This window comes from Camelina sativa, chromosome 19 (genome assembly GCF_030686135.1).
Source record: "Camelina sativa cultivar CO46 ecotype springtype chromosome 19, ASM3068613v1".
Taxonomy (NCBI): domain Eukaryota; kingdom Viridiplantae; phylum Streptophyta; class Magnoliopsida; order Brassicales; family Brassicaceae; genus Camelina; species Camelina sativa.
In genome coordinates, this window is record NC_141898.1 from 6,099,840 (window position 1) to 6,126,486 (window position 26,647).

Below are 26,647 nucleotides of genomic sequence, written 5' to 3' on the forward strand. Positions count from 1 at the left end.
CTGATTATGAGATATATATATATATATATATATATATTGAAAATGGTTTATAATTATAAATGGTTTATCTTGAAAACTAATTATATATATATATATCTTGAAAATGAGATATATATATATATATATATAAGTAAATTCATTTATAATTATAAATGGTTTTTATATCTTGAAAATAATTATAAATGTTTTATATCTTGAAAATAATTATAAATGAATTTTTATATCTTGAAAATAATTATAAATGATTTTTATTAAACTATTTACTTTAGCTTGAAAAATAAAAAGTAACTAATTATAAGAATGAATATATTAGAGATATATAAAAAATATTTTCATATTGAATAGAATATTTCTTTTAATCTTGAAAACCTATAAATGATTTAGTATAATAATTTACTATTTTTTAATTTTAATTTAGAATATATATTTTTTTGTTAGTGTTGGTCAACACCGGAATCAACGTCGGTCTTCGCCGGAGTCAGTTAACCGGTGTATTGGCATATATGTCTATGATGTTGACCGCATAACATCATATAATTTATGCATGTGGTCATGTAATACATATACTTCATGTAGTTGAGTATACAATATTATATTTGGCATGTGTGACCATGTATTCATCAATACTTCGTATAGCTAGCCATCTTTTTTCTAGTCTCGGTGTAATTAACGTAGTCGTACACATTACAATTGTAGGCAAAAGATCAATTATTATTATTATTTTTTTTTTGTACTCTGTTGTCAAAAAAAATAAAAATAAAATAATTGATCTTTTGCCTACGATTGTAATGTGTACGACTACGTTAATTACACAGAGACTAGTACTTTTTTTTTGAAGTAAAAGAAAAATATACTTATTTAAGGGATAGCCATTGAAGTCCTTACACATAATCATATACTCCTTCCGTTTCATAATATAGGATGTTTTAAAGGTTTTTCTTTGTTTTATAATATAAAATATTTTCAACTTTTTAAGTAACTTTTAGATTAGTTTTATATTTTCTTATTATTTATTTTATATAGTTTTGTTTATGATTGGTTAAAGTGGTTATTTTTTAATCTACGTGCTTTCACTCAAAACATATTATATTTTGAAACGGAGGGAGTAATAGTTACTTTCTTTTTGTTGACAATCATCATAAAATACTTAGTTATGACGTCGAAATATGACAAAATTTGATTCTGCAATTATCATTGCTAAATAACAATAAGTTCATACTAACTACTTTTTTTTTTGACAAAAAGTCAATATATACGTGATGTATGATGACTATTGGATTTCTAAAGTACTTGATTCATGATACTCTAATTAGTATATACAAAAAAAAATAAAAAATAATAATAATTAGAAAGGCTAACAAGTAGTATTGTTATATGAACTCACCAACCTAACCAATCCAAAAATAACCTAACATATCAATCGACGACCGTTGGTATTTCACTCCTTTCGAGTCATGACTCATGAATACTACTATTATATTGCATAGTTAGAATCAATTATCGCAATACTATGCTTTTTTAATCAATTTAATTAGTGTTCACTTGCTTAAATTACCAAATATTAATGTTTGGTTGTTGAATGCATTAAAGTATCTGCACATGCACATTTTGGCCAATGATTTAATACAAATGGCACTTACAAAAATATTGGAATCACTAAAACACATAGTGTATATGTGTTCACTGAGTAGACATACAGTATGCAATACTAATATACATACTCAAATCGAGTTAATTATTGTCAAAGTAGAAATTTAGTAATAGTTAGCTTTTTCAACTTTATATTTGTAGTTTTATTTCCTTTTCCAAATTGTTTTTGATTGGATCGAGTTACTCATCCAAAAACAAGTAATTGAAACTAAAACAATTAGCATCCCTAGATGTCTTTTGAATTTCATTTCTAAGATCATCTCTAATTTGAATATACCAGTCACGACGAGCTAATGTACTTTTTATGCAATAATTGGAAACACAATTTCACCAACAAATAATGTTAATTATACCACATATACAACACACATGTTTATCGTGTCATCACGTCAAACTGATTTACCTCTATTATATTGAAATTTTCTGGTAGGTTTTGCATTCATTTATTTGTATAAGTTGCACTCTAAAAGATACATTAAAAATACAGTTGATCAGCCAATAAGCTTGGAGCCTTGGCTAATAACGAGAAATTAGTCATTTGTTGTTGTTGTTGTATACGTTAACAACATGTACTATTTTTAAATGTATTTAACATAGTTTAGTAATAATCCTACAATAATAACCCAAATCAAATATTCCAAAGCCAAAGTATTAATTAATACAAATAGGTATATTTAAATAGAGGAATAAACGCGGGAAGAAAAGTAAAAATAAAAATAAACGGCAGAAGCATGGTGAGAGCCATAGAGGTTGTTCGGTCATCAGCTGATTGCATTCTCTTCTTTCAATCTTTTCTTTTAAATACCCTCTCCTCTCTCTGGTAACTTAATCTTCACAACACAAACAAAATCCGACAAGTCTCAGTCTTTTAAAGCAAAACAAAACCAAAAAAAAAAGCTCTAATATGGCTCCAACACTTTCCACATCCCAATTCTCTAACCCGGCTGAAGTGACCGACTTCGTAGTCCACAAAGGAAATGGTGTAAAGGGTTTATCAGAAACAGGAATCAAAGCTCTTCCAGACCAATACATTCAGCCACTTGAAGAACGACTCATCAACAAATTCGTCAACGAGACAGACGAAGCCATCCCCGTGATCGACATGTCCAACCCTGATGAGAGCAAAGTCGCTGAAGCTGTCTGTGATGCTGCTGAGAACTGGGGTTTCTTTCAGGTGGTCAACCATGGAGTTCCTTTGGAAGTTCTTGATGAAGTCAAGGCTGCGACTCACAGGTTCTTTAATCTCCCTGTCGAGGAGAAGAGCAAGTTCACAAAGGAGAATTCTTTGTCGTCGACTGTTAGGTTTGGGACGAGTTTTAGTCCTCTTGCAGAGAAAGCTCTCGAGTGGAAAGACTATCTTAGTCTCTTCTACGTCTCTGAAGCTGAAGCTGAACAGTTCTGGCCTGATGTTTGCAGGTGAGTTTCACAATTTTTCAATCTTTTCTTAGGTTTGTAATCAATCATTGATTTGATTTCTATATATATATATAATTCTTGATTTGTTGTTTTTGTTTGCAGGAATGAAACTTTGGAGTACATGAACAAGTCAAAGAAGATGGTGAGGAAGCTTTTAGAGTATTTGGGTAAGAATCTCAATGTTAAAGAGCTAGACGAGACGAAAGAGTCACTCTTCATGGGTTCCGTTCGGATCAACCTCAACTACTATCCCATCTGCCCTAACCCTGACCTAACCGTAGGTGTTGGTCGCCACTCAGACGTCTCTTCTCTCACCATTCTTTTACAAGACCAGATCGGTGGTCTACACGTTCGTTCTCTGGCTTCAGGGAACTGGGTTCACGTGCCACCGGTTCCTAATTCTTTTGTGATCAACATCGGAGATGCGATGCAGATCTTGAGCAATGGTCGGTACAAGAGCGTGGAGCATCGTGTCTTAGCCAATGGTAACAATAACAGAATCTCTGTTCCTATCTTTGTGAATCCAAAACCAGAGTCCGTGATTGGTCCTCTACCTGAGGTGATTGCAAACGGAGAGGAACCGATCTACAGAGACGTCGTCTACTCTGATTACGTCAAGTACTTCTTCAGAAAGGCACACGACGGGAAGAAAACCGTCGATTACGCCAAGATCTGATCATAGTCAAACTTTCTTGTTATGTTTTGTTTACTGTTTGTGTTTTTGTGTGTGAGTGAATAAAGAACAAAGCAAGAGGGACATATCTGATGTCTTCTTGAGCCTCTGTTCAGTAGTGTCTTGTATAACTATAACTGATCAAAATACAATTTCTCTTTTATCAAACTAAAAATGTTACAAAAGCAAGAACTTACATTTAATTGAAAAACCCATCTCAAGTTGATATATAAGATCCTCTGTTTTAACTCTTATCATGATTCGTGATCATCTACTTTGGGATGTTCTTCTCCGTTGACATTGTAGTCAAGATCATCATTAACTTCGTTGAATTCGAAGATCTTCTTCTTCCTGAAGTAATTGATCAAAAAGTACCAACCGATTGCTCCTACGGTCATTAAACCGCAAATAAGGTAGACGATCTTAGTAGCAAACACTATGATCAGTACTAGAAACCCTGAAGGTATCAAGCACATAATCACTAGCCCTGGTATTTTCAGCGGAACTCGGTAAGGTCTCTTTAGCTCAGGTAGTTTTTTTCTTAACCAAATGAAAGATGCAAACTCTAGAAACATCCCTAAAGTGTACAAGAAATTTGCTGCGGATATGATATCGGTGAAGTCCAAGTAGGATAACCCGAGAGACATGAGAGCTGAGAGTAGAATCCCGAGCCAAGGAGTGTTGAACCATTTCGATCGTACACCAAAGAATTTAGGCAAGAACCCTAGTTCTGCCATACCCTCCAGCTGATAAGCACTACTGCTTAACTGAGCTTCAAAAAGTCCTATACTTGATAAGACAGCGCCAATCTCAATCCATATTTTAAGCCATTTTCCTGCAATCATCTCAGCTGCTTCAGCGTGGAACCCTGTCTCCCATCTGCTCTGGTCTACTGAGACCGCACCCGTGACAGCGAAAAGAGGAATCAAGTAAGCTATACAAGTGAAGATCACAGCGATAAGAAGCGCCAACGGGAATGTCTTTTGAGGCTTATCCACTTCCCCTGCAAGAGTACTAACATTGTCCCAAAAATTCAAGTTCCAAAAGAGTGTGTTGAAGTAGAGATTCCAATCCTTTTTCTTGTCTCCTAAGCTACCCCAACGGTGAGGTTTGATCTTAGGGATTGCCATAGCTGACATGACAAGGAAAGGCGAGAGAGACACTAAACCAAGAACAACAGCTGTGTAACCCACAATGGCTAAACCAGTATAGTTAAGGAAAGATAAGACCACCGTTGAAGCGAATATGCAAACGTTCCGAGGCCATCCGGATTCAAGAACAGGGAATAGCTTATCCAAGTAAGTGACACAGAGGACTGGAAACGAAGCAACGTTGATCACACCACTCAGGAACTTCAACGAACCCATCATAGAGCCAACGAAAGAGCCAAAAGCCCGATGTGCCCATATCACAAACCCTCCGTTGCCTGAATACAAAGTTTCAAACTTTAGATCCCAATTACAAATTTTACAACCCTAGTTCTTGAATAAAGTGTTAACCTTTAAACTCAGATTGGATAAGAGTAGTGTTCTTAGAGATAAAAAAAAAAAAAAAAAAAAGTGAAGATCTTTGTAGGGTTTGGGATTAGATTTGTGAATACCTGGGAAGGCAGTGGAGAGTTCAGCGGTGATAAGAGCCTCAGGGACACTCCAAATGAAAGGGAAGATGAGGAAACCGAGAATAGCTAGAAGTGGTCCAGCCGCTTGAACAGCCGGTTCTTCACCAAAAGGACCACCAGCGACCTCAAAGTAAATAAGGAAAATCAAAGGGACCAAAGTAAGTTTCTTAGCAGCAGTGGTTGCTTTGTTGCTGCTTGAATCATAAATATATGATTCCCTTTCATTTTTATTAAATTATCTTGAATTATTCTATAATATATTTAATTAATAAAAGGGGGATTTTCAAAGGGTTTTGTGCAAAAAAACCCTCTAACTAATTTTTTTTTGCAATAAAACCCTCCATGTCAAGAAAATGCAAGTCAATACCTCCAACTCAAAAGTCACCCGCAATACAGCCCTCCCCCGTATTGATGACGTGGCATCCGTCTATACCGTTTTTAAACGTAATAGAAGTCAAAACGACACCGTTTTTTTACCTGATGTAAACGACACAAAGTTTAACAACTTTGTCTTTGTCGTTTTAAAGTCTCAAAAACCAGATCGTGAAACATAATTTCGATTTGGGGATTAGGGTTCATCATTGGGTTACATTTGGGGAAAAGAGAGATTTCTGTTATAGATTTCAGTTAGGGTTGAGGATTCTATTATATTTAGGAGTTTAAAGTTCAGTCTTTTGTTTTCCCCTTGATTTCTTCTTGTTCACAATGTCTGATTCATACTCTTTACCCAACACAAGTCAAGTTGAATATGATGAACCTGAGTATGGGATTCCAACTATTTGTTATTGTGGTGGAAGGCCAAAGCTTAAACCTTCTTTTACAAGGACAAACCCATGAAGGCTCTTCTATACATGTCAAAATAGAGATGTAAGTTTTTCTATAATTTGGTTATATTTTGTGACTATGGTTGAATTATTGTGATATTGATGTTGAATTGCTGGTAAATATTATTTGAATTATGGTTTAAATAAAAATATGTATGTATAGGATGGAGAATGTCATATTTGGAAATGGTGGGATGAAGCTATGATGGAAGAACTAAGGTCATTGAAGCAAGAAACTCATAGCTATCCTAGTTTGAATCAAATGCGTGAAATGCTTCAAGTCCAAAGAGACAAGATTGCTCACCTCTATGATCTCCAATCGGAAAATCAGATAGATTTGGATAGCCTTAAGGTGTTGATTGCAAATAAAAGTGATGGAATAGCTAAAGAGTTGAAGAATGTGTTTGTTGCGGCTTTTGTTTTGCTTGCAATGATAATCTATGTGTTTTAGTAGAATAATAAGTAATTGCGGATGGAGGTCTTTCATTTTTGATTGTTTTTGAAAGACTCTTCAACTAGTTTAAGTGTATGGTTTTGTATTTTGATTGTTGGTGTAGACAAATATGTTAGTTTTTGAAATTTGGTCTAGAAATCTATTTTGTTCGTTGACAATGACAAACACAATGTTTTACGAGACAACTTAAACAACAAACACAATGCATTAATAAGAAATAAACTCTAGTTTAAAACACACAATGCTTAAAACACACAAAAATAAGGTTTGTCAAACACAACTCGACTGAAATTTCAAAACACATGATGCTTTAACTCATTTTTTCTTTCCACGTGAAATCTCCATTTTCTTGCGTTCTCTAGCTTGATACAGACTGTTTGGTAATATAGTGTTGTCTCGTGCATCAGTCACAGACCTCCCTACCTGAATATAGTCGTCACCAGTTACAGGACTGGTGAATAGACCATAACCTTCCTGCACAATCACAACACAACATCAGTTTTTCCAAAGAAAATAGACCAACATTAATAAGAATCAGCAAACAAAAAGGCTTGGAAGGTCTCACTATTGGTAGATACATGGGCCCTGTGTCATACATAGGAAGTCTCTTAGGAGTTGGTTGTCAAGATGATGCATCATCATGCTGACTTTTTCGAGGTCTTCCTGGACGTTTTTTTTTGGAGAGCAGATGAAAGGCTTGGAAGGTCTTCTTGGGCTGGTCTTTCTAAGCCAAGTTTTGTAGTTGAAGCCGATTCAAATGGTGTGTTAGTAGGTGGTTGTGATGATGATGTACCATAAGGCTGACTTTTCCGAGATCTTCTTGGACGCTCAGAAGTAGAGGTTGATGCAAATGGTGTTTTTGCAGTAGATGTCTTTCTTGGTCTACCTGGTGCTTTCTTTGGCAGCTTAGGCATTGGTCCATTCTTGCATTTCAACTTGTTGTGGCCTTCTTGTCCACACAAGCTACAATGCTGCACATAAAATGGGAACGATAAGGTCATAAATCATAAATGCAAATACAAAAAAAAAACCTTAGACAATAAGAGAGTCTTACAATTTTGGTTCCTTTTTTAGAAAGCTTGGTCCCTTCCCTTGGTTCACCCTTCTCCCTCTTTCTCTTCTTCTCTGGAGGTCTTCCACCAGGCATCTTGTAAGGAGGTGGCAAGACCCTGACTGTTGTAGTCACCTCCCATAGATTCATTCCATTCACACCACAAAGTCCATCAGCATAACAAGTCTTCAACTTCTGAGCGGTGAACCATGGAGAAATCATCTTCTTAGGATCTTGGTCAGTATTCTTCTCATGTCTAAGACAAGAAACAATGTGGCTACATGGGATCCCACTGACCATATACATTCTATAGCTGCATTTGATCTCACCTTGCATATGCACCACAAAACCTTCAATTCGCATATTAGTTTTGTAGTTAAAATAGCCAACCTCATAATTCCCCAATCCACAGCTCAAAGGTCTACAATTCTTTGTCAAATCAATCTGCTGGTCTAGTAAAGCTATTGCTTTAGGAGTGTACTCTCCTTTTTGTTTTCTCAGCCTCGGCTCTTTTCTTTTCATTGCTCACCATAACCCTTTTTCTTATTTCTTCCAGCATCTCAACAACCGGTTTAGTTCTTGCTATATGGATTGCTGCATTGAATGACTCTCCAAGATTATTTTCTACAGCAGCGCACTTTGAGAACTCTGTAAAATAAGCCCTACAAGAGACACACCAAGTTAGCAATCAAATAAAACAAAGTCATATCAGAAAAAAAAAAAAAAACAGAACAAGTAAGAGAGAATACCTTGACCATGGAAAAAAAAGAGAAATCTTCAAGTCTTTAAAGGCAGCAGGATCATACTCTTTCAGCTCTTGCATCTTTCTATCAAATTGTTGTGGATAGTAAGAGTCTGCAGCAGGCCAGAACATGTCCTCGTATTCTGCTCCACCATATTTCTCTTTCCAGTTGGCATAAACATGTCTTGCACACATCCTGTGTTCAGCATAAGGCAATACTACCTTCACTGCTGCAATCAATCCTTTCTGCTGGTCACTACCTAGTATTAATCCATTTTCTCACTCTAAACTCAAGTCATCAACCAAATGTTCAAGGAACCACAACCAATTTGGCGTATTCTCACAATCCACAATCGTCCAAGCTATAGGAAACATCTGATCATTGGGATCTCTTCCACATGTAACTAATAACATTCCTGTCATTCTCCACTTCAGAAATGTTCCATCTAGATGGAGAATTTTTCGACATGCTCTCTTCCACCCATTTTTTAAAGCAGCAAAGCACACATAAAATCTATGAAACCTACTTTCTCTTACCTCACATTCAACTGTGGATCCAATATTGCTTCTCTTCAACTCAACAACATAATCGAATAACCTAGCAAAAGACTCTTCTTGCTCTTCATCAAATGTCTTAAGACATTTCAGTCATGTCCTCTCACAAATTGTCCAAGGCACATTGATATTGCGTCTAAGAAGCTTCTGTTGTAGTTAATTTGCTGAGAACTCTGGATTTAGTCTGAATTCTTCTATGTAGAGATCAGCAATCCGAGAGTTAGTCAGCAAGGACACGACCCCTTGCCAAGTGCAATTATGCTCCTCATTGAACGATCTGATTACTACTCTATTAGAACTGCTGTTGATGGTTGCTGAAAGCCTCCACGGGCATTTCTTTCCAGAGCAAATAGCAACTACACGTTTGCCATCTGACTTCTCATATTTGATGTCCCTCCTCTTCTTCACAGCATATCTAGTAACAGCTCTTTTAAAGGAATCGATTGTATTGTACTCATCACCAATACTAAACTTTCGATACTTGCTCTCATCTACCTCAACATGTGGACTGTCATCATCACTATCGCTGTAAACAATGTCTTCAAACTGAACTTCATCATCTGACTCAGAACCACTACCACCACTAACTTCACTATCAACCAATGTTTCATCGTATGACAAGTACCTCAACGCATTAGTATCATTGTGCCTACCTATATAAGGATCATCTACCCGAACAATAAATAAGGTTAATGCACCAGATCCGACTGCATAATGAACCGCTTTCTACAAGGCTTCATCATTATCAATATCTTCTTTCTTACCAGGCGTTTCAAGTGGAAACCAAGACACTTTCTTCATGTTGTCTTCATACCCAAGGAATTCCGAAAGAAGCACCAGTATCGAATGTAAGCTGAATGATTCAGCTGATACCAGACCCGTTGTATGTCTCTCTCCTCCAAGATATTGGTCCTTAGCTGACCAATATCCTCCAGCATGCATAAACAAATCGAAACTGAACCATAAAAAAATATTAGAAATCTCAGAAATTATTGGATAAAACAACTCATAATCTCAAGATCATCAATTCTCACCTCATCGTTGCCCTCCGTAGCGGTATGTAAAGAATCCAAGTTTATCCTAACCAATTCCAAGAAATAAGAATGTGGAGTCCAATTGAAAGACAAAAATACAATAGCTGCTCGCTTATATTCACAGTATATTCACCAAAATGAGAACCAGATGTGGTACCATGCCTAACAATATTGCTGTTAACCGAATTTGCACAGTGTGGAGGCAAATAATTAAACTTGCTAGCAGATTTATAGGTTCTAGTTTAATCCTAACATGAACAATGCTACCTAAAAAAACAGTGCTACCGTAAAAGAGCTAGTAGATTACATGTAAACCCAATTGCATATAACATTAAATATTTAGAATGAAAAGATAAAAAGATGAACAAAAAAAAAACAAATAAAGAGACGAAGAACAGCTCACCTCAACGTTGCCCTCTTTTGATTCCCCAACACTCGAATTTTCTCCCTGAATTGTTTCACTTAAACTCAAACCCAACCCGATTAATTGCCCTTCACCTCATCGCTCTAACAGATCCCTAATCGCAATAAAACAAAACCCTAATCGAACCCAACAATGAACCCAACGATGAACCGTAATCAAAATCGAACAGATTCCTAATTATGTAAAAGATCTCAAGAAACCATCTCTCTCTTTTCCCCAAATCGAGCCCAACGATGAACCCTAATCGAAATCGAACATTTCTCAAATTCTACAAGAGATCTCGTGAAACCTAACTCTCTATCTCTTCTACCCAAATCAAATCCAAGGATGAACCCTAATCCCCAAACTGAACCTTCTTTCACGATATCGAGTTTTGTTAAAAAGGTGACTAAATGTTTTGTGTCGTTTTTGAGACTTTAAAACGACAAAGTTTATTAAACTTTGTGTCGTTTACATCAGGTAAAAAAACGGTGTCGTTTTGACTTCTGTTACGTTTAAAAACGATATAGACAGATGCCACATCATCAATACGGGGGAGGGCTGTATTGCGGATGACTTTTGAGTTGGAGGTATTGACTTACATTTTCTTGACATGGAGGATTTTATCGCAAAAAAAAAATTAGTTGGAGGGTTTTTTTGTACAAAACCCATTTTCAAAAATACCTCTTTTCCTATGTCACTTTTTAAAAATACCCTTTCATGTTGGTCATTTTCAAATACCCATTTTCTATGAATAAAATCACTAAATTCTAAACCCTAAACTCCAAATACTAAACCCTAACCCCTCAAAACTATATCCTAAATGTAAAATAAGAACCCAAACCTAAAAAAAATTCTAAAGATTAATTTAACACATTGAAATTATGTAAAAGAGAGTAAAAATGAAAATGTTCAAAAAAGAGGATATTTTTGAAAAGGGGTATCCCAAAAAGGGTATTTTTAACAAATTCTCTTAATAAAAATTGTGATTTTTTCTTCCATATGATGTAATACAAAAAAAAAAAAACAGACATACAGTATATTACTCAATAGATGAATAAAAAAATACAAGTACAATATACCACATCGCCTAAAAAATTGGACAATGGTTCACAATCATGGTCTGAAAGAGACCAAAATGATTCATAATACAAATGAATAGAAAGTTTGATTTATCAGATATTCAAACTTAAAAAAAAATTATTTGGTTTATTCCGATTTTTTATTTCAAAGATTTTTAAAAATTTAAATATTAAAAATTTAAAACCTTTAGAAAATTAAATATTATAAATATATATATATTTAGAAAGTTAAACTTTATAAAATGTTAAAAATATTAAAAATATTTAAACATTTATGAAGTTTCAAATATTATAAATATTTAAACTTTATAAGAAGTTTAAATATTATAAATATTTTTAACTTTTAAAAAGTTAGAAGACCTTTAAAATATTAATAATATATTGAAACTTTTACAAAACTTCAAATATAAGAAATACTCAACCGTTTTTGTGACAAAAAAAAAGAGAAATACTCAATCGTTTTAAGAATTCTAAGTATTATAAATATTTAAACTTTATAAAATGCGTCAATCTTATAAAATATAAATGGTTACAATCTTAATAAATAATATATCAACTCAATCTAATATTTATAATACAAAACAATAAATATTAAAAATTAAGATGATATAGTGAAGTTAAAATATCTCGGGACAGAGTTATATATCGTGACGGGTTTTATTAATATTTATGTAAATTTAAAATATCATTAATTTGATGTTATACGGGTAAAACATCATTTCATTATTTTATTAATACTATCGGTATCAGAGAATAGATATATATAATTAAATTAATTAAATAAATATTATGTAAAAAATAAATTATATTGCGGTATTATATGGTTTAAACTTTAAACCATAAAATTAACAATTATTATGTAATTATAATATATTTAACCAATAAATATAACTTATAATTTAAATGTTATAGTTATAATTTGGCACGCGGTGTATGGCGGGTGCTAGTAGTCACCTAATCTACCAACCCAATAAAATGCTGAAGTCATCAATCAAACATGTTCAAACTTCACAAGCTTTTTTAAAAGAGAAGTCCAAAATTCTTATACAGTATTATATATATTTTTCTTTTATTTGGGTCGTATTGGACTTTCTGTAGTATACACTAAGAGAACCCATCAAGCCAATTCGGTACGGTTTATTGGTTAAGTGAGTCAGAATCTGATTTGTAAAGCTTTCCCTTGTGTTTATGACTTTATGTACTTCACATGTGTATTTTTACTATCCTTTTTGTTCAACTGGTCCACAAGTCAGTAAAAAAAGAAAAATCAGTCAGGCCCTGCAAGTTCGTCGTTGGCTGGTTTCATAAAACCAGATCCAAAGGAAGAAGACGATTGATTCTCTCCTCCACGTGCGTTTTAAGTTTTATTTTTTTAATGTTTTTCTTTTGGGCTTAATTATATTTGGTCATCCTGGCCCAATTGCATTATGTTTTTTTTTTTTTTCTTTTTCTTCCACGTTAGTCCAAATACTGATTGTTTTGTGTTTTTCCATAAAAGATACAATTCTTTTAAACAACTAAATTTCATACTACATACACTTGATTCCGAATACAAAATATAAAATTTTAACTTATTCTTTTTTAAGTCATAAGACTTTTTTTCTTATCATAATTGTGAACATGTTCTCACTTCTACACATTTTGGCAATGAAACAGCTATCCTCTTTTGTGTGGAGGAAACCCGAAATCCTCACCCTTTCTCAACCCATTTTTACACCATTCTCAGCATTTTCTCTCTCTCTCTCACACATCAGCATAAAGAGGGGTGTTTTGTTCTATGCATAGCAAATCATCAATACAGAGAAAACAGAGCTCCCTTTCACGAGTTGACTAAAACAAAAGAAAATTAGAACCATACGGCAAAGATATCACTTGAATAAGACAATCGCAATCAAATCTATTTTAAGTATTTAACGCTTAAAGTCAACTTCAGACGGCAGACAAGGAGTCTCGAAACTAACAGTAACAGAATAGTCAAAGGGGCTGTTTCAGTCTTGAACTTCTAGTAGTCTACTTCCCGAAGAAGGGTAAATTTAAGTATTCATGCATATGCATAAGCTACATCTCTCTCTCTCTCTCTCACCGGATCAAATCAATCGTCTAAGTAGTAGTATGAGCCCGCAGCCTTTTGCTCCTTGTCCTTGGTAGACTCTAATTTGTTGATCCTTGGCCTGAAGTTTGTTGGATCTCGTCTGAATGTGATGTTCAGGTGCTGCAAAGGACAACAAGTTAATTCGCTTTTTATAAAGAGACTGATTCATAACAACACAATAATTCTTGAAGAGTGTTAGATTACCGATAAGAAGAGGTTCATTCCGCTGAGCAGCGACTGTGGCGAATGAGCGACACACCTGACGGCTGGCTGTCCTTCGTACACAATGACTCTGTCCGCCAGATAGGTCGCCATAATAAAGTCATGCTCTACGATAAACGCTGTTTTCTTTGCATGCAGGATAAACCGTTTTATCACCTTTGAAGCTGTGATCCGCTGCTCTGAGTCCAAATGCGCACTTGGCTCATCAATCAGATAGATATCAGCGGGCTTCCCAAGGCATAGAGTAATGGCAACCCTCTGCTTCTCTCCACCCGACAGAGTTTTTACCACTTGATCCAACAACGGCTCAATCTGAAGCGGTCTTATTACATCTGACACAAACTGAGGATGCGTATATGCATCACGGATCTTATCATGTAGCAACTGTCTTACTGTACACTCGCGCTTCGAATCATTGCCTTGCGGTTTGTACGACACATTAAACTCCGGCATCCCCGAGTCAACACCCTCTTCACGTGGGAATGCGCCTGCCTGCATTAGGATACAAATATCATTTCCTTTAACGTCTAACCACAACGAGCAGAGAAAGCAAAGGAGAGGAATTTTACCAGCATGCGGATGAAGGTCGTTTTCCCTGTACCATTCTCTCCGAGCATTACAATAATCTGAGAGTCTGTGAACTCCCCTTCCATAACTTGCAGCTTGAAACCCCCAAGTTGCTTACTCATGTTTGGGTATTTGTATCTTGCATAGGACTTCACTTCCCCATCAGTCTCTTGTGGAGTATCAGAAACCTTGGAAAGAGAAGCAAAAAAACTATATCAGTCAAAAATGACAACCACTTCTCTTGGAGGTTATTGGAAAAGCTTTACCCTGAAGGTCAGAGATTCATCCCTGAAACGCAAGTTTTCTGTGGGGATAAACCCGGCCAAGAACACATTGATTCCTTCTCTGACAGAAAAGGGGAGAGTCACGACACCATATGCTCCTGGTTTCCCATACAAACAGCAAACGAAATCGGAGAGATAGTCAAGGACGCTTAGGTCGTGCTCCACAACAATTACGTAGCTACAACAACGAAATGGCGAAGCCGATGTAAGCAAAATTTATCCTATTCAGGAAGATAAACTCAAACTAAAGGAGTTTCAGAAGATGAGAAAATCAAACCTGTCATGTCTGAGGAGTGAGCGTATAACTTGAGCAGCTTTGAGTCTCTGCCTCACATCGAGGTAACTAGATGGTTCATCAAACATGTATATATCAGCCTTCTTTACGAAAACTGCGGCAATCGCAAACCGCTGCAGCTCCCCGCCAGATACTTGTCTTGCTTCACGCTCCAGGATCTGGTTCAACTCCATATCAGCACAAATCTCTTCCACCATTCCTCTCTCGTCCAGCTTCTCAAGCACCTTGCCAAGATTATCTCGAACAACTTCTTTGATGTGGTCGACATGTTGTGGCTTTATAGCAGTCTGTCATACATAGAAGGGGCATCAGAGTCGCTTAGTGAGCATCTTCCTTAAGAATAAATATCAAGAATAGTTTCCACCCTACCTTTAGATTCTCTTCTACAACTCGGATGAAGTAGCTTTGAAGTTCTGACCCGCGAAAGCGAGTTAAAATCTCTTCCCAGTCAGGAGGATTCTGCCCAAAAGGTAGGAGAATAAATCAATCATACATAAATTACAGAGTACACACACTCTATGCGTAAGGGGTAGAGAAACTTGCGAGAGAGCCAATAGTTACATTAAATTTGCCAAGATTTGGTTTGAGTTTTCCAGCCAAAATTTTGAGAGCTGTAGATTTTCCAATACCGTTTGTTCCAACCAAACCAAGGACTTGCCCCGGCCTTGGAACTGGAAGCCTGCAAGACGAGATATATACCTCAGATTTCTAAAGACAGATAATCAAACAGATTCCACAAAGCAAAAAAAAAAACAAAAGTTGATTAGCTAACCTGTGCAGTTTAAAACCATTAGCATTATAACGATGGGTTGTATCTTTCTCCAAGTCCTTAGGAAGATTGATAATCTGAATAGCTTCAAACGGGCATTTCTGCAAAATGGTGCACCAACAAAATCTCACTCAATGTCCAACATTAAACTACAGGGAGACACAATCATTCAATGTAGAAAAAAGATATAGCCTTTGGCATAAGTACCTTAACACAGATACCACATCCTATACACAGCTCCTCGGATAAGAAAGCAGTCTTGGAAGTAGGAGCAACCTCGATACAAAGTTTCCCTAGAGAAAACATAAAACAAGGCCTATTAAAAAAACCGTTCTTTTATGTGATTCAAGTTCCATGCTCTAAGCCGAGGATAAAATTGAGGAAAAGTACCAGTCTTGACAACAGGACAACTCTTCTTACACTCCTGGCGACATTTCTTTGGCTTACACCTGTCTTCACTTATGATAGCGATTCGAGTCAATCGGTCTGCCATCTCTCAACAAGGATCCTACATTCACAAGATACAAAGAGAATCTACGTTTACGTGTCTGACGAGGTAATCAAAAAAAAAAAAAAAAAGGGAAGCCTTTATTGGATGCATACAATAACAGATCTAAATCGACAAAGTAAAACCAGGATATGCAATTAAGGGTACCAACAGGAACAGCTCATAAACTAAAACCGAACAATCTCGGAAAGAGTATAGCAGTATCAAGCAAAACAAAAAAAAAAAATACTAGTAATCGATCTCAAAAGAAGAAGAAGGGATAAGAAGAAGAAGAAAAGATCTCGTACAAGGTGGCGATGAAAGCGCGAAGCTGGGCAAGGGCACACTTTAGCAGGTTAGGGCTAGATTTGTAACCCTTTTACAATGGATTGGTTTTTTTTTTTTTTTTAATAGTATAGGATTCTCAAAACTGATTAAATTAATATTATATGAATCTGTGAACCTGTTGGTTATATAATTAATAATTAAAGAAAGAAAAAAAAGAACATTTAAAATTTGTGGACTCCAAAAAAAAACATAGTTAAAAGGAAACCTTTTGGATTTTCTGACTTATTTATAGACTTTTCAGCCAATGAGAATAGAGAATAATATCCCACATCGCAATTCGTGCTATAAGAGGGACCATTCCTTGATATTATAAACATACAATTATCCTTTTCTTTTAGTTACCACAAATTTAACTTTATTTATGGGGGGTACTTTATGTTGATTTTAGTTTTCCTTCCACTTTTCTTTATGAAGTCGGAAATACAAAGTTAAAACAACATATCAACATATCAAAGAAGATGCAAGAAGCTACGTTAATCATCGCTTTCTATCCTTGTGCCTGGTTGGTTGATCTGGAGTTGCACCAAGCTTGGAACATATGATGAGCACACAAGTGGGCGACAATATATACGTGGAGTATATCCAAATTCGTCTGGCTTCCCGAGATTCCGAGCCTCTCCGATATTCACAGATTTGAAGTAAAAGTTTTCTCCAATCATGTAGGCAGTTTGGTCGCGACATGTCTTGGTTCCTTTATCTTCGTCTAGATCGAAGACCACAGCAACTTTAATCTCCTCGTCAATGAAGAAACTCCCAGCCTTAGGATTATATGCCACACCACACATAAAAGAAAAAAAAATTAAAGAACCATAAGTCATGAACCAAAATTTTTAACTACATAATATAATAAATAAAAATCATAGCAAAGTGATTATAGATTATGGCGTTCAGTTCAGCATCCAGTTTGGGTGTATTCTTTCCATCTGCAGAATTTAGAAAATTCTGGATCTATAGCACAAGAGCAAGGAGAAGGAAAAAAAGAAGAAGCAATTAGCATATTAATTTTCAAGAGAAAATTCTAATAAAAAAATAACAAAAAAGAAAAAAAAAAATTATGACCTCTTCATGCCTAGCAGCTGCAGCCATTTTTCTTTCTTGCAAGTGTTGTATTACAGAACGAACACCACCAACTATCGTTTTATACTACTACAGGTTTTACCTAGGTTACAGAAAAAAGTAAAAAAAAGAGTTACTACTTACCATGGTAGGTAACACGTGATAACTAATATTGAGAGCTTTAGTACGTAGTTGTAACCACTTTGAATGCTCAAATTAGAAAGTTTCAGTTTTGGACATATATGTTGAGCTCTAACATGCATTTCAGGAAAACAAAAGTGGTCCAAAAAGATTCTTTGATGCATCCATTTTTCTTGAACTTAAAAGTTTTAAAAGAAATCGATAGAATATTCTAGACTCTCGCTGAATTTTTTTTCTTTGTGTGTAGAGTGGGGAAAATGCAGACTAAAATTATGCACGTAGAAAAGAAAAAAAGAGTGGAAAAAAAAAAGAAAAGAAGAAGAAGGAAAAAACAAATAAAAAAATGCAATTATGCACGTAGTACGAAAAGCTGATGATATATATGTAAGAGCAACAATCTCATAACGGAGCCATGCACAAATCGTAATTATTGTTTAGTCGCTCTTTTTAATACGATCGAGGAGAACATACATAGTTCTATAACTAGATTTAATTAATGTGTTTTCTTGGTCGTTGATGAAGACTTTGTATTAGATAATTACCGAGTAGTGTATAACAAGAGAGATAGAGAGAGTATGATGAGTGTTTGTTCGGTAAGAGCATCAGGAGATTCTCTGTGGGTTACTTTTGTAATTGGGCCCCAGTTACAGAATAAAAAACCCATTAATGATCCAAATAAGAGAGAATCGTTGCTGTGGGAAGCATTTGAAGCAACCCTTAAGAACGCTACGTGGCGTTTTATCATTGGGTGGATGGTAAATATAAAAGCGATTTTTTTTCTTCGCCATTTTCTTCTTCTTTCTTCCCGACGACGTTCTCTCTCTCTTCTCTGTCGAATGAAGCGGCGATTGTTCTGAAATCGGAAAAAATCAATGGATTCACGTCGAATCCTTTGATTTTTTCGAATTAAATCTTATGGGTTACACAAGGCAAGTAAAGTATCTCTTCTCCTTTCCCGATTCAGTTTTCTCCTTCTGGGTCATTTTAAGATTCTCTGAAAATTAAGCCAAAGTTCGTATCTTTCTTGGTCTCTCCTCGATGAGCGATTTAAATATAGCTATCTTCATTTCTGAAATTCCTCAGTCTGTTGTCGAATCAAAAATCGAAATTACTGTTTCTGTTGTATTTTGAATTATTCGTTTTTGTTTTCACCCTATTCGATTTGTTTGGATGCTGACACAATTAGGGGAAAGCTATGAATTTTATTGCTTCTTAGATGTTCTTCGGTTGATGGTAAATCCAGATGGGTCATATATTGTTAGCAATTGGGGAATCAAATTTGCAAAGTTTGAATCTTTTTGACTTTCAACGGTGTGTCTATAAGCTGTTCGACTAAATGACTCAATGAGAATAATTGCCAGTAAATAACTCAAGGTTTTTGTTGTTTAGACAGATATTAAGTTTGATTCGTCCCCTTTCTTGCTTCAGGTGAAACCATGCTGAGGAAAACGTTTCTTTCTACACATCTTGTTTCAAGGGTGTTGTTTCTCATCAGTTACTTTAAAGACACTACTTAAAGTGGGAGATGCTTTAGGATAAACAAGAGTATTCTCAAGTGAAGATGTTAAAGCATATGGTTGAGAATCTGCACGTAAATCCAGATTTGAGAATCATCTTGTCCACAGGATGCTTGTTTCTTCCATGTAAGCTATTCTAAACCCACTGGAATACAAAGAAAGGCTAAGCCATCCTTCAGGGCTTAAGAAGTCGAACAAACAGCAAAGGAACACAGAGATGGTTGCTAGAATCGTGCCTTACTTAACATATGGCGAGCCTGCAGCTATGGAAGCACTCATAGAGCATTTTAGCCCTTACCTGCAAAACTGGTCTGAACTTGATCAGCTTCAGCAACGTCGTGAGGAGAACCCCAAGGACGACAGCATTGCTCAGCAAGCGGCGAAGCAGAGGTTTACTGTGGAGAATTTTGTAAGAGTGTCAGAATCTCTCAAGACAAGTTCATGTGGAGAGAGGTTAAAAGACATAGTTTTGGAGAATGGTATCATAGCTGTTGCTGCCAAACACATGAAGGAAATGATCTGATTCTTTGCAAATAGCTTGAAATGATCTGTTTTCTTTTGTTTTACAGTCTTCCTCTACAAATAGCTTGTTGTTGTGCAATGAGAGAATGTTTGAGAGTTAAATGGAAAATGGTTTTGGTTTGTTTGATTGTTGCTTGTAAAACAAGTTCACTGATTTTTTAAAATAAATTTGGCTTAGAAACTTGGTTAGATATTTCATATTTGCCATTAGATAATTGATCGGAAACTCTTCTTTACTCTTTTGTTAGAATTATGGCCATCAAGCTATCGCTACAATCAACAAAATAAATTGAAGTTACAATTCAACTTCTCTATTATGAATGTTCTTGATTGTGTTCTGTTAATCCATCCATCATGCAATGCAATGTTTGTTTTAAATTTTTATTTAAGAAACTTAAAACATAGATAAATGAATCCAAACATAAAATTAATACATGTTATACAGTATTTCTAATCTTATATGAAACTTAATCTGAATTTTGTAAAATATATTTAATATTCCGAATTTTGTAAAATATGTTTAATATTTCAAAGTTTGTAAAATATGTTTAATATTCCAAAGTTTTATGTAATATAAAAAATTTAAATAATTGTTTTGTTATTTTAGATAATTAAAGTTTGATAATTAATTATTATTTAAATGCTTGAGCAATCTTCTTTGGGATTCTCTAATAATGGAGTGATTTTGCTTAATTTCTCTTAGAGTTGCTTTAATTAATTTAGTGTTAATTATATAATTAATTAATATAAGAGTAACTTAAGAGGGTTGTTCCACTAATGATGGTCTAAGAAACCTCCAAAAACTTTAGATTTTTAACTTATTTGTGGACTTCTCAGCCAATGAGAATACATGATAACATTAATATTCCACACTGCAATTCGTGCTATAAGAGGGGCCATTCCTTGATGTAAACAGTTATCCCTTTTCTTTCAATTATTACAGCTGGTGTTTTCCATCAAACAAATGTATCTAAAGAAAAATTGTAAAACTGTCTAATTCTCTATATTTATTTCCCTTACATTGATAACTAACTAAATCAGTACTTAAGCAAAATGAATCATTTTGTTGCATAGACAATATAAACTATTAACGTAGAAAATAAAATGAAATGTACTTTCCAGCTTTTACAAATATGAAAGTGTGGTGTGGTACTAAACATAAACCTTATATAGGATAATCTAGCTTTTCAAAATTTGATGTCAAATTTAGCTTCTGCATAAAATTAAACTTGAACATTTTAGCGCATAAACAAATACAAATATAATTTAATATCAAAATAAATTAGTGATTTGTGTAGTAATATTATCTCAAAATTCAATGTATTGTAGTGGGCAAGGCCCAAGAGATGAATGAGAATGTAGTCCAAAAGATGGTGGGAGTGTTGATGCCAATGAACTTCCCTGTTTGTCCGGACGAGGTGGGGAAGCACGGTCACGATTGTTGGTCCGGACTCCGGACGAGGTGGTCGAAGGAAGGTGGCGTTTGAATTCGCTAGATGTTATGCGTAGGCTCGGACCATGTGGATTTGATTTCATGAGCTTACAAGCCACCGTTGAATAAATTATAACTATTTATGGATTATATTACTAATGTTTCATTCATCTATGATGATTATATGTTCTGTTCTTTTTTTTTTTTTTTGTTTTTTTTTAAATCTAATTTTCACGTTTTCAAATTGTTGTCTAATTTGAATATGCCTTTTATCTGGCTATAGTTTTCCAAAGGTTATAGAGTTGTATATATATTTTCGAATAAGATGAGTTCTTCTACGTCAGACTAAGTAAAAACCTAAGAAAATCATTGGAGCTAATTGACGTATTCCACATGAAATTACATTAACCACCTAGTATGATCCAAACAAAGTAATTAACAGCTGAAAAATAAAATTATTTGTTCATGCAGTTATTAAACGAAGAAGAATTGTTGGTATATATATATATACACCTATATTTTGCTACTGCACCAAGTTGACGTGAACAGTTGAAACGAAGCTAAAACATGTATATGAAAAAACTGAATTCTTATATAATCTACATGATAAACTGCAAACACACAAATAAAAAATTCATTATTTATATTATACATTTAATTATTTGTTTAGCAAAAAAAAAAAAAACACTTCATTATCATTTGTCTTAGTTCATAAGGGCATGAAAATCAGAGAATCAAACGAAGATGCAAGAAACAAATTACAAAGTGTTAAAAATGGAACTAACTTAATCATCATACCTATTATATACTACATGTTTTAAAAATCTCCGCCTACCACCGATTACGCTCCGTAAAATCGCTAGGCTCATCCTCTCCACATCGATTAATGACTAATCCCCGCCTAGCATCGATTATCCGATTATACCATCTAATCCGATTAATTTTGTATATGTCGATTATTTTTGGAGCCAAATATAAATCAAATATATATATATATATATATATTTTTGTTATTTAAACATTTAAATTAAGAGTTTATGATGTTTTACAATAACCAATATACAAACTTTTAATTAAAATCATAATTTTTTTTCTTAAAATTACGTTTTTATGTGTTTACCGTAGTTTTAAAGACAATACTATAGTTTTATATTTTATTTGAGATTTTTATTTTCACATAAACAGAAAATTATACATATATTTAATACTATATATTTTTAATTTATTATTAATTTAATAAAATAAACTTAAAACTAGTTCCCGATTAATCCCCGTCTAATCTTCGATTTTCTCGCTAGGCGCTAGGCCCACCTCGACCGCCCGACTAGCGCCTAGCGATTTCTAAAACAGATTCTAACCTATGGAAATTGTTTCTCGGTTGGATCCACCTAGTCTGCCCCAAATAGGGATTCCATACCAAAAGCCTTGAGTTGTCCTTGAGAACGCATAGCAGTAAGCCGTCAGAGTGAAAGACTTTAGATACCTCGGTTTGGTCAAGTAGACCTACTTGCTTTATAGATGGATCAACAAACTCTCCGTCGTTTCATATTCCTTGAAGATCGAACCTCATCGAGCAAACCTTATAATTCATCATAATGAATCCCAAAAACTGCTTCCTTACTGCTGCTGCTTTACCAACAATCCGATTCTTGGATAATGAGTTCCACTTTTTGCAAGTGAATCGCACTGCGCTCCGAGATGTCAGTGGAACCCTAGGGAGTATCTCCTCTACCACATCCTCAGGAAGTTCAGACATCGTCGTCATTCTTCCAAACAAAAAAAAACAGCTGCTGTGAAAAAATATAAAATTAGGAGTGAGTGAATAACTTGAGAGAGATTATGAGTAGTGAGAGAAACTAAAAGGAAGATTCATTCAGAAGATGACAGAATCAAACCTTTCAGGCCTTGGGATCGACGGAGACGGACGACGTTGGCAACGACAATTAAAATAAAAAACAGCTTAGGGCTAGATTTTTGATGTTATAGATAGGGATTGTTTTTTTTTTTCCAAGATGATAGTAAGATTACTCCAAAATAAAATAATTAATATGATAAGATTTGTGGACCTGCTAGAAAAAGGAAAAAAAAATGATTGAAATTTTGTGGACTCCAAACAAAATTAGTGAAAAGGAAACTTCTGAGCCATTGCGATTATTGCTATAAGATGGACAATTCCTTGATAGAAACAAATATCATCTCTTTTATTTCATTATCACAAATTTACAACTGGTGTTTCCCATTAACAACATTTATATGGAGAATTTTTTTGCAAAATGTCTGATCAAAATCAGTAACTAAAATATTGTTATTCATTTTAGCCCAAATAAATAAAATGAATCATATTGTTGCATAGAATAAAATAAACTTAATAGGATAACATCGAAGGTAGGCGTTTGGATTCGCTATATGTTATTTTTTATGTTTCGGCTCGGACCATGTGGATTGATTTCCTGATCTTAAACGCCGCCGTTGGATGCATGTTTTTTTTTTTGGTAAAATACTAAAATGTTAAGCTTTCATTCAACTAACGGTACAAAGAGTTTTGTGTTACAACAAAAATCCCAATCCCAACAGGAACACAACAGACAAATTAACCAATTCTCACCGATAACGGGTGAGTAACAAAAGAAAAATAGAGTAAGAGTAAAGAAGAAGAAGATGGCCTCCGTCCAGGAAAGGAAAGGAGACGGTCCCTCATTGTGCGGTCGACGGAGATCCGGAGAGCGTGAAGAGTTGAGGCGCGAGAGGTGAAAATCCTGGAGTTTCGCTCCTTCCAAATCTGGTAGACTGTTGTCTGAAGCAACAATTTTAGCAAGACTGAAATTTGGCTTGACTGTTGGTGTTGAAGAATCCAGTTTGTTGCTGCAGGAAGAGTATCGGGGGGGGGGGGGGGGGGGGGGGAGTTTGTCGAGATCTTTCCTGCAAAGTAGGTCCAAATGCTGTTGATGAACGGGCACTGAAAAAACAGGTGGTCATGAGATTCCACTCCACCCGAGCAGAGGACGCAAACATGTGGAACAGTCATTCCCCATCTTAGAAGACGGTCCATAGTAGGCAACCTTTCGAGTATGGCCGTCCAGAGAGCAAAGGAGAAGCGTGGTACATGTTCTTTAAACCATGCTGTTGGATGCATGTTGTAACTGTTATGGATCACATTACTAATGATTTATCTATGATTATATGTTTCGTTTTTCTTTTTCAATATGATTGTCATGTTTACGAAATTGTTGTCTAGTTTAATGCCATTTATCTATCTGACTGACTATATATCTAGTATTCTAAAATTCTGTGATAAAAAAAAAACAACAACTCATATCTTTGAGCGATTGAACGATGATATCTTATGACTTATGAGCCTAATTACATCCTCATAAACTCGTTACTTCTAAGAAAATTTTACTAGAATCAATTTGTTTTGGGGGTGATATTTACTAATTACTAGAGTCACTTTAGATTAAGAAAATAAATATATTTTAGTTACGTAACTAGAAATGGTACTGTACTAATGTTTGACTTCCGTAAAAGAAAGACTTGGAACTTTGATAAATGACCACTAGACCAATACATTTATACATGTTACATGTAACATCATATCTTATTAATTAGGGTTTAATATTATACTTGTCCATAATGACGGGTTGATTAAAAAAAAAAGACTTGGAACTTTGGATGTATGAACTTGACCCGTTGACCGTGCAAAAAAAGAGACGTCGAGACAATCCTGTCAATAAAAAATATATTGAGCCACCATTTACGCACTGCCACGTTGATTGCCACGTTGATAGTTGGTGAACAAGAGTCAGTTAAATTTCGTAAATAGCTCAAAATAATAACAAGTTGGCATATAAATAAATTAAGCGACCGACAGAAGACTTTTGATATATTGATATAAAATCATGAGTAATAATAATATATACGACTGATGGCTCATGTAAAACTGAAAATAATTGAGTCACTAAAATATTAATACCTCCAATGTTTTAGTGGCAATCATATTTAGTATACATATATATACACCATCTTGTTCTTCTATACTTCTACAGTTCTACATATACACACCATTAGGGAGAAAGATAAAAAATACTTAACCATTAACACATTCCACAAACATGGCAAAGCTCATCCTCATCATCGTCTCCCAGATCCTTCTTTTCGTATCCCTTGTCTCCGCTGGAAACGGCGAAAACTTTGCAAAAACCATTGACAAAAAGCTCCACGGCCTCCGTAAGGAGAAACTGACTCATTTCCGTGTCTACTGGCACGACATTCTGAGCGGCTCAAACCCTAGCGCGGTGGTGATCAACCCTCCTATCTCCAACTCTTCCTTCTTCGGATCGGTCACTATGATCGATAACCGATTGACGACGGAGGTCGCGGTGAATTCGACTCTAGTGGGTCAGGCGCAAGGGATCTACGCTGCCACTGGTCAACGTGATGCGTCTGCGCTTATGGTGATGAACTTTGCTTTCAAGACAGGCAAGTATAACGGAAGTACGATCTCGATTCTTGGTAGGAACGCTGTATTAACCAAGGTTAGGGAGATGCCGGTGATTGGAGGAAGTGGACTCTTCCGGTTCGCTAGAGGTTATGTAGAGGCTCGGACCATGTGGTTTGATCAAAAGTCAGGAGATGCTACGGTTGAGTACAGCTGTTATGTCTTGCATTATTGATGAATATGTCTCTTTTTGTATGTTTAGTTAAAGTTTTTTTATGTCGGCTTTTGCCTGCTTAAAGTGATGGATGATTGTTGAGTGATATTTATGTCTTTTAATAAATTTTGATACCTTTCTTGTTTTGTTTTTTGACGTGATTCTGCAAAGACGTTAGGTACGGTTAAAGCTCATTAATGATGTCTTTTAAACAGATGATTGTTAGTCCAAAGCTCAACAAAATATAGAGCAGAAGACTGAATTTTTAGTTCTTGGGAATCAATTTTATTAAAAAAGGATATTGCTTTTCTTCATAAGTAAGCAGAAGACTGAATGATCTATCCAACCAAAGCAAAGCTAAAATAGCGTATTCAAAATCTTGAGTGTTATAATTGTGTTGGGCTTAAATAATAACATCATCGGCCCATACTGTTTTTTCTTTTAATAGAGGATGTATGTAACCAATGTGAATTTTTATTTTGTTATACAACTCTCCTTTTTTATGTGTGAAATCACTTTTAGAAATAGAGATGTGTGTGAATGGTTATATAGATGCAATCATGAATAACAACTAACAAAATGGATATAGGTGTGAATGATTTGTAGATTACATGTTGTATATATAAGTCAATTGATTAATAAACCGTCCAGTTACATCCTGCCACGTTGTTAGTAGGTCAACTTAAACTCAGTTAAATATTTGGTTTTGAGTATCTATCTTATAACGCTTTATAATTTCCAATAGCTTCCTAAAGCGTTTGAAT

At 35.0% G+C, this 26,647-nt stretch overlaps 4 protein-coding genes, 2 long non-coding RNA genes and 1 pseudogene across 8 annotated transcripts; 3 read left to right on the forward strand and 4 right to left on the reverse strand.

Moving 5' to 3' along the window:
• The first annotated feature begins 2,354 nt into the window (after positions 1–2,354).
• LOC104765146 (feruloyl CoA ortho-hydroxylase 1-like) lies at positions 2,355–3,914 on the forward strand. Its single transcript, XM_010488819.3, has 2 exons — positions 2,355–3,066; positions 3,169–3,914. Exons 1-2 carry the CDS (start codon positions 2,555–2,557, stop codon positions 3,740–3,742), a joined length of 1,086 nt encoding a protein of 361 aa, XP_010487121.1. The 5' UTR covers positions 2,355–2,554; the 3' UTR covers positions 3,743–3,914.
• LOC147920236 (putative polyamine transporter At3g13620 pseudogene) lies at positions 3,878–5,780 on the reverse strand (annotated as a pseudogene). Its single transcript, XR_015590788.1, has 3 exons — positions 5,752–5,780; positions 5,340–5,575; positions 3,878–5,165 (listed from the first exon to the last, which is right to left on the reverse strand). The product of XR_015590788.1 is annotated as a putative polyamine transporter At3g13620 pseudogene (transcript).
• A 1,170-nt stretch (positions 5,781–6,950) lies between these two features.
• Positions 6,951–8,851, reverse strand: LOC104767489 (uncharacterized). Its single transcript, XM_087501694.1, is given in 7 exon segments — positions 6,951–7,109; positions 7,201–7,299; positions 7,301–7,395; positions 7,432–7,606; positions 7,690–8,175; positions 8,177–8,348; positions 8,436–8,851. Coding segments are annotated over 7 exon segments (1,602 nt in total).
• Positions 8,852–13,379: 4,528 nt separating this feature from the next.
• LOC104765147 (ABC transporter E family member 1-like) lies at positions 13,380–16,818 on the reverse strand. 2 transcript variants are annotated; one of them, XM_010488820.3, is made up of 11 exons: positions 16,527–16,818; positions 16,122–16,239; positions 15,939–16,024; positions 15,735–15,832; positions 15,524–15,641; positions 15,332–15,421; positions 14,945–15,249; positions 14,650–14,845; positions 14,386–14,571; positions 13,799–14,308; positions 13,380–13,714 (listed from the first exon to the last, which is right to left on the reverse strand). In XM_010488820.3, the coding sequence occupies exons 2-11, from the start codon at positions 16,222–16,224 to the stop codon at positions 13,595–13,597; spliced, it is 1,812 nt and encodes a 603-aa protein (XP_010487122.1). In that variant the 5' UTR covers positions 16,225–16,239; positions 16,527–16,818; the 3' UTR covers positions 13,380–13,594. The 2 variants fall into 2 exon arrangements, with proteins under 2 accessions (XP_010487122.1, XP_087357821.1); XM_087501695.1 differs by having other exon boundaries at positions 16,335–16,555.
• A 75-nt stretch (positions 16,819–16,893) lies between these two features.
• Positions 16,894–17,753, reverse strand: LOC104765148 (uncharacterized). Its single transcript, XR_763835.3, has 2 exons — positions 17,626–17,753; positions 16,894–17,514 (listed from the first exon to the last, which is right to left on the reverse strand). It is a non-coding gene; the product is annotated as an uncharacterized LOC104765148 (long non-coding RNA).
• Positions 17,754–18,549: 796 nt separating this feature from the next.
• Positions 18,550–19,983, forward strand: LOC147920237 (uncharacterized). Its single transcript, XR_015590941.1, has 2 exons — positions 18,550–18,692; positions 19,192–19,983. It is a non-coding gene; the product is annotated as an uncharacterized LOC147920237 (long non-coding RNA).
• Positions 19,984–25,116: 5,133 nt separating this feature from the next.
• LOC104765150 (dirigent protein 7) lies at positions 25,117–26,034 on the forward strand. Its single transcript, XM_010488823.3, has one exon. The coding sequence runs from the start codon at positions 25,344–25,346 to the stop codon at positions 25,902–25,904; it is 561 nt and encodes a 186-aa protein (XP_010487125.1). The 5' UTR covers positions 25,117–25,343; the 3' UTR covers positions 25,905–26,034.
• Positions 26,035–26,647: the final 613 nt, after the last annotated feature.